Raw genomic sequence first — 13,156 nt, forward strand, 5'->3', positions numbered from 1 at the left:
CAGGCCAGGTTCTCCCTGGACCGGAAACAAGCATCCTGGGACCGGTTTCGGGGTTTCACCCCTCTTCAGCCAGGCTAGCTTGAATCCAGTGGCACAGTGAGCCCGGGACCCACGTCTGGGCATACCCGGCGCACTTAGGGCGGCAAAAGCAAAGCAAAACACAAACGCTGTGGGATAGCGTAACTGGATGGACGGAATGCAGAATCAATCAAACATTCACCCCCAGTCACAGATCTGGGTTTAATCCATCCATTATTTTGCTCACCAGCAGCAGCAGCAATATCCGGCTTTCCCGGCTCCGGGATCGGATCCTGCAGCGTTTTTAAACACAATGTTTAACATTTTTTCTTCCATGACGCCGGGTGGAAGTCATGCAGGTCCATCTGGCCCCCTGGCCTATGATTTGGGTGTTCCGGCGTCTTACAGATCGACGCCGTTCACCCCATTTTTATCTGCTGCACCTGAAGCGGCGCCGATGCCTATGACGTCGCCCAGGCTGACTACACCTGCTGCGGCGCCGTCGGATTCGCCTCGGATCCGATCGACGTCCAAGAATCCTTTGGAGCCGGAGCTTCCGGCTTCAGACGGATCCGAGGTACGGCGCCGACGAAGATCTTCGGCGTCGGCTGACGCCTTATCGACTCCAGGCTTGGAGTCAAGGCTTAAATCAAGGCTTCTGGCTCTTCGACTTTTGGAGGAAGAAGAGTACGCGAGACAACACCTGGAGGAAGGTGAAGTTGTTGAGCCCTCTGGTGACTTCCAGGGACTCGATACGGCTAGTCGCCTGGACACTACCCCGGAATGGGATCTAGCTTCCCCTGGAGAGGTCACGGAGGAATCTGCTTCTTTCCACGCAGTCATTCGGAAGGCTGCAGACTTTTTGGATCTTCCCCTTCCTACCGCTGAGATCAAGAGAAATTTGTTGACCGAGGTTTTACACCCGGCTTCTGCTTCTGCTGAGCCTCTTTTGCCCTTCAATGAGGCTCTGCTGGACCCCATTAAGGATATCTGGCTGAAACCTGTGTCCACCGCTGCGGTCAACAGAGCGGTGGCTCGTCAATACAGGACGGCGCCTGGGGATCCGGTGTTTCTCTCCAGACAGCCGACTCCGGAGAGTCTAGTGGTGCAAGCCTCTTGTTCGTCCAGATCCTCTCCTGGCTCGTTTCCTGGGACCCCTGCGAACAGGGAGTCAAAAAAGATGGACCATACTACAAAAAAGACCTTTTCATCTTGCAGTATGGCCCTAAAATCTTCCAATGCAACTTGCATACTGGGGCGTTACATCCATGCCCTTATGGAAGAGGCGAAGGGCCACCCTAATTTGTCCCAGGAGTTGTTGCAGCTGTTGGCGGATGGCCAGGCGGCTGCGGCTCAGGTGATCCAGTCGGGATTGGATACTTCGGACTCGGTGGCTAGGGCTATGGCCACGACCATAGTTTCTAGACGGCAGTCTTGGCTACGGTCATCTGGCTTCTCGTCGGACGTGCAGGCCACACTTCTTGATCTTCCTTTTGATGGAGAGAAGCTCTTCGGCACAAAGGCTGACTCTGCCCTGGAGCGTTTTAAAGAAAGCAGAGCGACTGCTAGATCCCTGGGACTCCAGTCGTCAGCCTCATCCTCCTTTAGAGGCTTTCGGAGGTTTAAAGGATTTGGACGTGGTTCCTTTTGTGGAAGATTGCAAGGACTACAACAATCTGCTTCTACCCTGCCATACAGATCCTTCAGGGGCAGGGGCAGAGTCCGTACCAGAGGAGCCACCTTGCAGCACTCTGCCTCTTCCTCGGGAGGGGTGCAGCAAGGAAAGCAGCCGTAGTCCTCCTCCACTCCCTGTCCACTTGTCTCCGGTAGGGGGGAGACTTGCCCATTTTCTTCCAATGTGGGAGGTTATAACATCGGACTCCTGGGTCATCGACATTGTGAAGAAGGGGTACGCTCTTCCCTTTCGGGAATTTCCTCCTACCTTCCCTCCCTGCCCATCCTTCTGTTCGGAAGACCATCTTCTCCTATTACAGCAGGAGGTATTATCCCTATTAGCAAAAGGTGCGATAGAGTTGGTTCCCGAGCAAGAGAGGGGTCAGGGTTGTTATTCAAGATACTTCCTGATTCCCAAAAAGGATGGTCGGCAGAGACCGATTTTGGACTTGAGGATTTTGAATTGGTTCCTCAAACAGGAAAAATTCGAAATGCTGACCCTCTCACAGGTTCTTTTGGCGTTGAACGAAGGAGACTGGATGGTGTTGGTCGATTTGCAGGACGCGTATTTTCATATTCTGATCCTCAAATCGCACAGGAAGTATCTCCGGTTTGTAGTGGGATCGCAGCATTATCATTTTGCGGTCCTCCCTTTTGGTCTTACTTCAGCACCTCGAGTCTTCACAAAGGTGATGGCGGTGGTAGGGGCAGAGCTCAGAAGAAGGGGGATAGCTGTGTTTCCCTATCTGGACGATTGGTTGATCAAGGCCAAAACTCCGGAGCTCGTGCGGTGCCATCTCCAGTCGACGACTCAATTGTTGTACGACCTGGGTTTTTCAGTCAATGTACCCAAATCTCACCTGGAGCCCTCTCAACGCCTCCTGTTCATAGGGGCAGTATTGGACATGACATTGAATCAGGCCTTTCCTCCACCCCAGCGGTTCCAGGATATTCAGACGTTGATTCCAATGTTTCAAAATGGAGCGGTAGGTCCAGTCCTCAAGGTCCTTCGACTGCTCGGTCTGTTCGCTTCTTGCATACTGTTGGTCACTCATGCACGCAGGCACATGAGGGCTCTTCAGTGGTGCGTCCGCAGGCAGTGGTTTCAGCACAAAGAGGATCTCAAAGATTCGATAAAGATCTCCAGAGACACTGCAGTGGATCTTCAATGGTGGGCAGCGGTCGACAACCTGTCTAAAGGAAGGCCGTTCTCGCTGCCACCTCCAGTGGCCACGGTGGTAACGGATGCTTCCACCCTAGGGTGGGGAGCTCATCTGGGGGACCTGGAGATCAAGGGCCTTTGGTCTACAGGGGAACAGAAGTTACATATCAATCTGATAGAGTTGCGGGCAGTACGTCTGGCACTCAAGGCCCTCCTCCCTTCCATTCGCGATCAGTCAATCCAAGTTCTAACGGACAACACGACTGCGATGTGGTATATAAACAAACAGGGAGGAGTGGGGTTGTATCTTCTCTGTAGAGAAGCTCTTCGTCTCTGGTCCTGGCTTCAGGACCACAAGATCTGCTTGATTGCACATCACTTGGCCGGAGTCCTGAACGTGCGTGCAGACATTCTCAGTCGATGCAGCTCGGTCGACCACGAGTGGCGTCTTCATCCAGATCTAGTTCTGTGTATCTTCAGGATGTGGGGATATCTGCAAATAGATCTGTTTGCCACTCAAGAGAATGCGCAGTGCCCGCTATTTTGCAGCCTCCAGTATCTGGTGCAAGGAGCTGTGGGGGACGCGTTTGAGATGTCCTGGAAGGGTCAGTTACTTTACGCGTTTCCCCCATACCCTTGATTCCTCGAGTTCTCAGGAAGATCCGCCAAGACAGAGCTCAAGTCATACTAATAGCTCCGGATTGGCCGAGAAGGGTGTGGTATTCGGACCTACTCCAACTCTCTCAGTGCCCTCCGCTCCGTCTCCCTTGCAGGGTGGACCTCCTCTCGCAATCGCAGGGGCAGATTCTACACCCCCACCTCCAGAGCCTGCATCTTCATGCCTGGAGATTGAACGGGGCAATCTGAGTTCCTTTTCTCTCCCTCCAGATGTGGTGGAGGTTATTTTATCGGCCAGGCGACACTCCACCAAGTCAATCTATGCTAATCGTTGGGCTAAATTCACAAGCTGGTGTGGAGAGAATGGTTTAGATCCTTTATAAGCTGGTTTATCTGACATTTTGTCATTTGCACTCCATCTGGCACAGAAAGGTTTTGCAATTGCTACTGTTAAAGGTTATCTGTCTGCACTATCTGCTTTTCTGTGCCTTCCTGAGCAACCATCCTTCTTTAAATCACCAATTGTTTTTTTAAAGTTTTTTTAAGTTTCTAAAGGGACTCACTAATAGGTATCCACCCACACCATTCGTTATGCCTCAGTGGGACCTTAACTTAGTCTTAACTTTTCTTATGGGGGCTCCGTTCGAACCAATGCACTCTTGTTCTTTACTGTTCCTAGTATACAAAACTGTTTTCCTGGTGGCCATAACATCTGCCAGAAGGGTTAGCGAGCTTCAGGCTCTCACTGTGGAAACCCCATACCTTTCTTTCTTTAAGGACAAAGTGGTGTTGAGGACCAAGGCGGCTTTTCTACCGAAGGTTGTTACACCCTTTCACCTGGGGCAGTCAATTACTCTCTCTTCCTTTTACCCTCCACCTCACCCATCCAAGGAGGAAGAGATCCACGAAGAGCTCTGAGCTTCTACGTCACCAGGACGAAAGAGTTCAGACAGGATGAACAGCTCTTCGTTGGATACGTGGGGAAGAGGGAAAGGTAGAGCGGTCCACAAGAGAACGCTATCCAGGTGGGTCATTCTATGCATTAAGATCTGCTATTCTTTGGCGAAGAGGGATCCACCTGTGGGGCTTCGTGCCCATTCCACCAGAGCCAAAGCAGCTTCATCAGCTTTGGCTAGAGGTGTTCCTGTGGCTGACATCTGCAGGGCAGCGACTTGGGCGTCCCTCCATACTTTTGCCAAACATTACTGTTTGGACTCTAAGGTTAGGAGGGATGGCCATTTTGCTCGCTCAGTGCTGCAGGATTTTTTGGTTTGACCATTCGGGCACCCACCACCGGAGGGTATACTGCTTGGGGACTCTATTCATTAGGTGAGGAATCCACAGGTAGGTGTATCCATCAGAAGAATAAGTTACTTAATTCGGTAACGCTTTTTCTGGTGGATACAGTAACTACCTGTGGATTCCTCACGGTCCCACCGCCTCCCCGTTGCCTGACTGGTCAAGCCAAGATCTCTTTGGGTACGCATCCTTGATCTTGTATATATATGTATATAGCTGTTTCATGCATATAGTTGTATTGATTGTATATACTTTTCCAACCTGATAGTGAAAAGGACATTTTGGACTGGGATTATACATACGTATATTTATTTCTCTCTCGAATTGAGCATTCATAACTGTTATTTATATTGAGTTTTATAATAAATGTTTTATTTTCATTTATTCTGGATAAATGTGTACGCTTTAGGTTTAACCTGTTCGCCTCTTTGGCACGTAAAAAAAAATGGTGATAACTGATGTCTGCACGTCGACGAGGGCTTCTTATTGCCTGGATGACATCATGTGGCGTCGCGTGGAGTCGGGCGATTGTGACATCATCGTCGACGTGCAGAGCTAGAAGAAATTTCCGTCGAGGGCTGGCGCGAGGGGAGAATTCATTAGGTGAGGAATCCACAGGTACTTACTGTATCCACCAGGAAAAAGCGTTACAGAAGGTAAGTAACTTATTCGTCTTCCCCTGAGACAGGCTGTAATTAACTTGGCTCCTGAAGTGACCCCATACATACTGGTCTTAGGGAATTGTAGTAACTTCTCATACATTGCACTATACTGAAAACATTCTTTATTTTCGAAGTACAGAGAGTACGTTCAGTACAAAAGGGGCACAGAGAATAACTGTCAGATAAAGGCATGGAACACACCTACATCATATTGCCTATAGATGTCATTGCATCCAAGGCTCCTCCAGTGACATCAGCATACTTCTCTAACAAAAACAGTTTGTACTGTAAACAACACACTAACATCTTTACCCTTAAATAAATCCTATACCACTTCTTTAAATAAAACCCATTGCACTCTAAACAACACATCTTACATTTTTTCTTCTTTTTACTACAATATAATTATTAAAAAATATATATATGAAACACTGAATAGTAACCAAATTAAAAACAATGTATACTTTGGAATCCAGCAGTAAAAACAATGGTTCCTACATTAATGAAGCAATGTAATCTTGCAATTTCTTTGGTTTCAAATGAACCTGTGTACTTTGGAATCCAACAGTAAAACCAGTGGTTCCTACATTCATGAAGCAATGTAAACTTGAAATTCTTTGGTTTCAAATAAACCCGTGTAGTCCTTCTGTTTTTCCCAGGTATTCTCATTGATGTGCTCATCATTGATTTTTTTGGTTTTCTCAGTGTATTTAACCTTGGTGGAGTTTCGAAAGCTTATACTAGGATCTAATGGTATCTGAGATGTACTCCACCAACTTCCAACTGTCAGTTTCACTACATTCCTGTGTAGTTAACAGATTTGTTGAGATTCCTTAAATTCTGGTCATCCTTTTCTCATCAACACAGGATTTTTCTACCCTCACCCAATCTCCCACTTTCAATCTGCAACCTTCACTACAGGGTGTATTGCCAATTTTCTCATACTCATTGCACTCAAATTATTTTCAGCTATTTCTTTAACATTGCGCCCTTCAAGAAAACAACTTTACCATCTAAAATGGCCACAATTTAATGGGTGCTATCCTTCCCAAGATAAGTTCAAAATAACTTTTGCTTGTGGCTACATGTGGTGTGGTGCGATAAGACCACACTAAGGGCCAGATGTATCAAATACCCCTGATGGATACAACTACCTGTGGATTCCTCACCCTATGAATTCAACCTTGCGCCAGCATCCGATGGAAAATCTTCTTCCCAGCTCTCCACGTTGACGAGGACGTCACAGTTGCACTGCTCCACGTGACTCCGTCTGACGTCACCGTGCCAATAAGAGGTCCTCGCTGTCGTGCTGATGTCCGTTCCCTTTTTTCCATGACTTCGATGCTAACGGTTTTCTCCTAGCTGTCGCTTCTGTTGGAGGTGTTCACCTGCTGCTCATGAGTCCGATGTTCAGCAAGCACAGGTGCAACAAGGAGACCAGCGGTATCCTGCCTTCCCGGCTCCGGGAGCAGATCCAGCTGAATATTTGGATGCCATGTTCTCAATGTTCAATGCAATGGCCCCTGCTGGTGCACAGGCTGGTCCCACAGGTCAGTTGGCATTTTTGTTGGGCTCCCCTGCTCCATACAAGGCGGCGCCTTTTATGCCATTCTATCCGGCTGAGGGCCTGTGGTTCCCATGACGTCGCCTTCCAGGACTATGGTGCCGATTTCATCCCCCGTCAGCCGGGGCCGATGGTGGAGCCACAAGCATCCTCGCGCCATTAGGATCCGTGGCGGCGCCAAATCTGAGTGATGGATTTGACCGAAGTCAACCTTCCTCTCCTGTTCCACGTCAGATATTGAAGCCGGTGTCTTCAAAGTCGGCCAATTCTATGTCGACTCTGAGGTTGGAGGCTAGACTGAGGCCACGCAGAAAGGCCTTGTGACTCTTACAGGAGGAAGATTATCAAAGGCAGTTGTTGGAGGAGGGGGAGATTGTGGAGCCCTTATGAGAAGCACAGAGATACAGTGTGGCGCCTGGTGATCTGGGGTTTTTATTGAGACATCCTACCCCGGAGAGTCTGATGGTTCAGGCCTCTTGCTCTACGCGGTCTGCTCCAGGCTTCTTCCCTGTGATTCCATCAGACAGGGAATCCAAACATATGGAACAATCCACAAAGAAGACTTTCTCGTCTTGCAGCATGGCTCTCAAGGCTGCAAACGCTACCTGTGTGCTGGGTAGATATGTCCACGCCCTCATGGACTCCGCGAAGGCCATGGTTCCTGACCTGCTGCAGGATGTACTGAGACCATTCGGTGAACTCCTATCTGATGCACATGCTGCGGCAAAACAAATAATACAGTCTGGTCTGGACTCTACGGACTCGGTGGCCAGGGCGATGGGTACATCTATTGCTACCAGGAGGCAATGTATCACAGCTCTTTACATGAGCACGGGTTACATTACACAAAAACACATTTGTTTTTGGTAGCAGGGGGAGATTAACTGATTTGCCCAGAATCACAGGATTTTAAGCCAGTGCCGAGACACGAACCGTGTCCCCCAGCTCCAAAGTCCGAAGCTCTGGCTGGAATAAATAATTTCTCAGTAACAGAATGAGGGGAATATCCCTAAAATGTGTGGAGTTGTAGGAGATGTAGCTTCTCCATGGAGGAAAAAGTTAGAAAAGGTAAATGTCTTAGTAATCATTTTTTCTCCAATGAAATTGTTTTCCTTGAGCAGTTATGTATGTGTAGGTGTTTACAATTGTGTGTACTTCTGAAAAGCTGTAGCAGTTGTAGGCTCCCAAGATTACTTCTGGAATTCTTTGAGAATTCCAAAACCAGAATCCAAAACCAGAATGGAAAATCTCCCCCTAACTGTAGGAGTAAACTTAAGACTGTTGGTTTTCTTAGTGAATGTGGCCCCTTGTCTTGGAAAAGCACACACAAGCAAGCGTAGTTCAGAACTGGAGGAGTCATGACTCCAAGCTGGGTGCCAGCCCAATGCACCCGTGAATATTTATGTTACTGTTTTGCTCCTGTAATTCTGGTTTGCCATTTAAAATGAAGCAGGTGATTTGCGGTCAGACAAGCTTTGTTTGCTTCTGTACCCAGAAATTTGGCCTAATTTGCTAGTTGATGTTTTTGCATTCTGAAACAGTCCGCTGCGTCTCAGGCTACAGAACATCTTCAGGCTGGGTAACTTTTCACTTCATATTTCGTATGTGCCTAAAGTAATTTCTTTTCAAATATTTTGAACACTGGGCTTTTCTACTTGCTGGAAATACTTGCTTTGAGCCTCTGTCGTCGTTCTCCTTGCTCAGAAAGGAGGGATGTCGGTGACCTCTCGAGCTGACAAGAGTGAGTGGCCTATTTACAGAACACGAGGTGACACAGGAAGCAGTGCACTGCACTGGAACTTTCATTTCATTTTTATGTTGCAGTTCTTTTGTGCTATATAAATATTATAGGCATATGTTGAGGTTATAAGAACACTTTATCGCATGTCATTATATAACACGCATGCCCATTGAAGGACTGGGAAGGCAGGATCCATGCCAGGCCTGCAGGGTAACTTCTGTGTAAATAAGCTCTCCATATATTATTTTTACGTAATTTATCTTATGTGGGTATCAAGAAACTCTGAACAGGTTTTGGACCTACCTTGAATTCCCCCCCAAAACATACACTTGAATTATTTTCATAGCCCAAAAAAAGGTCAATGAACCAGCCCTGTAGGAGCCTCACTGGGCACCACTGCTGTAGGCAAAAAACACTGTTGTCCAAACCCAGGCATCCAGCTCTACTCTGAGTGGCCCAGATGACAAGGCCAAGACTTCAGATTTTGAGTAGCCACCCCAACAGAGAATTCTCACTTCAAAACCATCAGCCAGTGCACGAATGTATGCACAAAAAGGCACTGTCGAGGCCCAGGAGATTCAGGTACAAGTATCTGTTCTACAGAGTACTGAGTCGAGAGGTGTCATGAGACTATTAACCCAAGGCAGTGCTTTAAATAAATACTGAGTACCAGCCCTTCTGTATTTCCATTTAAAACACTGGTCCAAGGTCACAGATGTCGCACCTCTGGAACCTATCCTCTCAGCCCATCTACCACTGAAGCTCTGTTTCACCAATCTGCACACATTTGAAGCCTCCTGTTCAGTTAAGCTGCCTCTTCTATTATTCTCTTTGTTTACAGTCAAGGTTATGCTGGTATTGCCAATGTAGAGGAATAATTCCTTTTAAGTTTAACAGAGAAATATATGGATACTCCCTTTTATTTGTTCTTAACTCTTTTGACCCCCTCTTTCTCCGGGTTAATTGCTACAAAGGTGCCTCTTTGTGGCTTGTTTGGTGCTAAAAAGGTTATTTAGGTAAACACACTAGAAAGTGTTGCTTCTCTAGGGTATCACAGCCAGTCAGTAGGAATAAGGGAAAAACACTCTCAAGATGGTGGCCTTGTTGTGTTCTCTCTCCTGCAGTGACAACCCTAGGAGGGTTTCAGTGGCACCTGGCATACATTCACTACATTCCATTCAAAACCAAACTACATAGGTAAAAGACTTTGTCGTTTCCAGCTCCAATAGCTCTAACTCTCACAGATGAGAGACCTATTGCATTGCAAATCCTTGTTATATTACTGTAGCATGCAATATCATTTTCAAAATGTATTTTTGGCGTAAGAGACTTCAGCAGTTAATTCATCTGACCTGGTACAATAAGACATCCTACTTAATTAAGCTAAAGATTGCTAATGACCTTATCACCAGTCTGCAGGTCCATTGATACATTCACATATTTTGACAATTCCTTCCACAGATGACTTCAACATCTCTGGCGGGACATGGATTATTACATACTGTAAAATTTCAGTACAGCCCCTTATCAATACTTACTCAATCCCAAGTAGAGCTGTAATCTCTCATTAGATATAGTCTGCCACAGTGAGACACAGGAGTCTGCAGAAATGTTATGGGGGGGCATAATTTTAAGAGGGACCGTGGCAGACCAGTACAGGCAGCGTAACACTATGGCGGCCCTTAGTGTTACGCTGCACTGTGAGCCTGCACACCTGTCTGTACCTAAATCCAGGGGGGGGGCAAGCACCCCTCCCTGTCCCATACCCAACCCCCCACGGCACCTCCCTGCGGACGCCCATGTTGCGAGATTTACGTTTCAGAGCTTCTCATTAAGTTTAGGCATGGCTTTCAAATCTTACAATTTGAGACATTCTAAAATATATTTTAGTAAGTCATGATTGTTTGCTACATTTCGCCAGTGCGGGGTAATTTGTTGGAACTAAAATTTAGAAACAAAAATTGTAACAAGCCCATCACAGTTGAATTAGATTTTGTTAACTGTTCCTCAACTAGAATAGAGGATAAATAACTTGGTACTAAGATCCCTAAATACCGATATTCTTTTACGTTTCCCAGTTTGACATTATTACTCCCCACCCTTCTCTTTGAGTTTGACTCCCATGTCAAATACCATGTGGTCTTTGTACATGGGTCAGTGTTTGCTGGGTATTTGTAATGCTTATTGCATCTGTAACTCTTGTATTATACTGAATCTCATCTCAAAGTTCACACGACCTTCTTTGAACTAGAGTTTGACTGCTATGGCTACATTTGACGACACTTGGAAGGCCAATTCTCCCAAAAAAATGTTTCTAGCTTTTCCCGGTGACTGCATAGTTAGGGAAAAGCCTTACGTTTATATAAGTACTCATTTATTTGTAACTTGCCAAAGAGATTCATAATTGGTGTTTGTAAAAAGAAAATATATATATAAATGACACTTTCATTAAATTCAGTATTTTTTCTTTTTTTCTTTCTTTCTAGAGTCATATTGGAATTAACAAGGACTACCGTTCGTTTATCTGGAACCTCATTCAACATGTTTAAAAATGAATATCAGGTAAATCCAAAGCTAAAAGCATGTAAACAAAATGTGACAATAAAAGTAAACGATCTATTAAATTTGGAAAATGTGTTAGTCAATTTGAACAATTGGGAGATAAACTCCCAGACATCTTTTAGCCTGATGTATCCATTGCTTTAAGTTAAAATTTTACTCTTGCCTCTATTAATTATTGTATATTTTAGCATAGTCCGTGGGCCACGCAAGCACTCTGGGAATGGGTGCCACTTAATGAAGGTGTATAAGGTATTGAGAACCCTCTATACAATGAACTTCACTTTTAATACTGGAAATTACCCTTTTGATAAAAACTGTCTTTCTAGCATGGAGCATCTTCAATATCTCAACCATAACTTGAGCACGATGTAACCACACTCTGCAACTGGTCTCTCTGGTAATTGTTAGGATGTGTGTGTCAATCACCCTTGTCGAACTCTCTTCGTTGCTCACTTGAAGATGAATATAGCACCAGGGTGTAATTTTGCAACCACAGATGTGGCTATCCATCAGTAGTTATTGGCACAACGATGTACCTGGAAGTCACCCCAGAGTATGAGGACATTGATTATCTAAGAAACAGGTTTGCCATATTTCACAAATGGATGTCAACATTCTGCTTACAAAACGTTATTATATGTCCAACACTAGTTATATTTGGCACCTACATGGTTAATTCACAGCAATAAATATTGATATCTTCACTCTAGGGGATACTGCCAAATCATTGTATTTCTAGAGAATCAGTAAGGGCCGATTCTGAAAGAAAGTCGCAATTCTTCAACTACAGATTTACCTGCATGCACAAGTGCACATAAGTGATTTTAAGAAATTCACTAGAGTTTCTAGAAGTATGCTTGGAAGCCTGGAACAGTCACAGGTTTTCAGTCGTAGACCTGAAAAATGTTGCAAATTCTCTTTTCCTACAGTGGAAATGTTTATATTTTTGCATGCGAATACATCATTACCAATGCAAATGATCTGGCTAGCTGTTTTTTTTGCTAATGAAACATTTCTCGAACCGGAGAAACACGCTGTTCAATGGCCGCCCAGATTCTTGGTGGAGATTGTGCCCTTCCCATTCTCGCCCTTGAAAGGAATTTACTCATGCCACTTACAGGAGTAAATCTCCAACCTTTTGTAGTGTGGACAGAATTTGGACACTGACTCGTGACTACCCACACCTGAGTACGTTAGTGAGTACTCACAGATCATTCAGCCATGTAACGGCACTCCCCTCCCTCGTGGATAGGTATACTCACATGGAAATTTTTTGTGTAAGCACATTTTGAGAGTCCCAGATTAGGTTTTTCACTTTCAGAAATTACTGTTTGCTTGTTTAAGGCAAACCTATCCATGCAAATGGATCGGCACATAGGACTCACACCACTTATCTCTGCTCTGCAAATAAAAAGGCTTTTTCTTAGAACTGAATTTTATCACTACTGTACAAGCTTCCGTCCTGTGGCTTTCCCCATGAAAGATCTTGGAACTTGTGAAAGAATCACCCCAGCCCTCCAAGAACTCCATTGCTCTATCTGCTAGACCTCATTGCATTCAATTGCACCATTTACAAATAGTCAAATCCAGCACCCTGCCATACCTGGGGCCTGATTTAGAGTTTGGCTGATGGGATATTCCGTCACAAACGTGATTGGTATCCGATCTGTAGTATTATGATGTAATGGAATCACAATACAGTGGACAGGATATATGTCACGTTAGTGATGGAGTAACCTCATCTGCCAAACTTTGAATCAGGCCCCTAGTTTGTGAAATAACCCCAGCAACAGCATAGCCTATGTTGAGGCCACACATTGTTGGAAGGGGAAGTGAAGATGTATGACTACATCTGC

General features: G+C 45.6%; 1 protein-coding gene across 1 annotated transcript in view; it reads left to right on the top strand.

The window, feature by feature from the left end:
• The window catches only part of CFAP20DC (CFAP20 domain containing), a 1,731,599-nt gene that overhangs the window by 77,702 nt on the left and 1,640,741 nt on the right, over window positions 1-13,156 (top strand). The window contains exon 2 of the mRNA XM_069206541.1: window positions 11,225-11,300. Within this exon, the coding sequence (XP_069062642.1) occupies window positions 11,280-11,300 (21 nt within the window). The 5' untranslated portion in view covers window positions 11,225-11,279. The remainder of the gene's footprint in view (window positions 1-11,224; window positions 11,301-13,156) is intronic.

Source organism: Pleurodeles waltl, chromosome 9 (genome assembly GCF_031143425.1).
Source record: "Pleurodeles waltl isolate 20211129_DDA chromosome 9, aPleWal1.hap1.20221129, whole genome shotgun sequence".
Lineage (NCBI taxonomy): Eukaryota > Metazoa > Chordata > Amphibia > Caudata > Salamandridae > Pleurodeles > Pleurodeles waltl.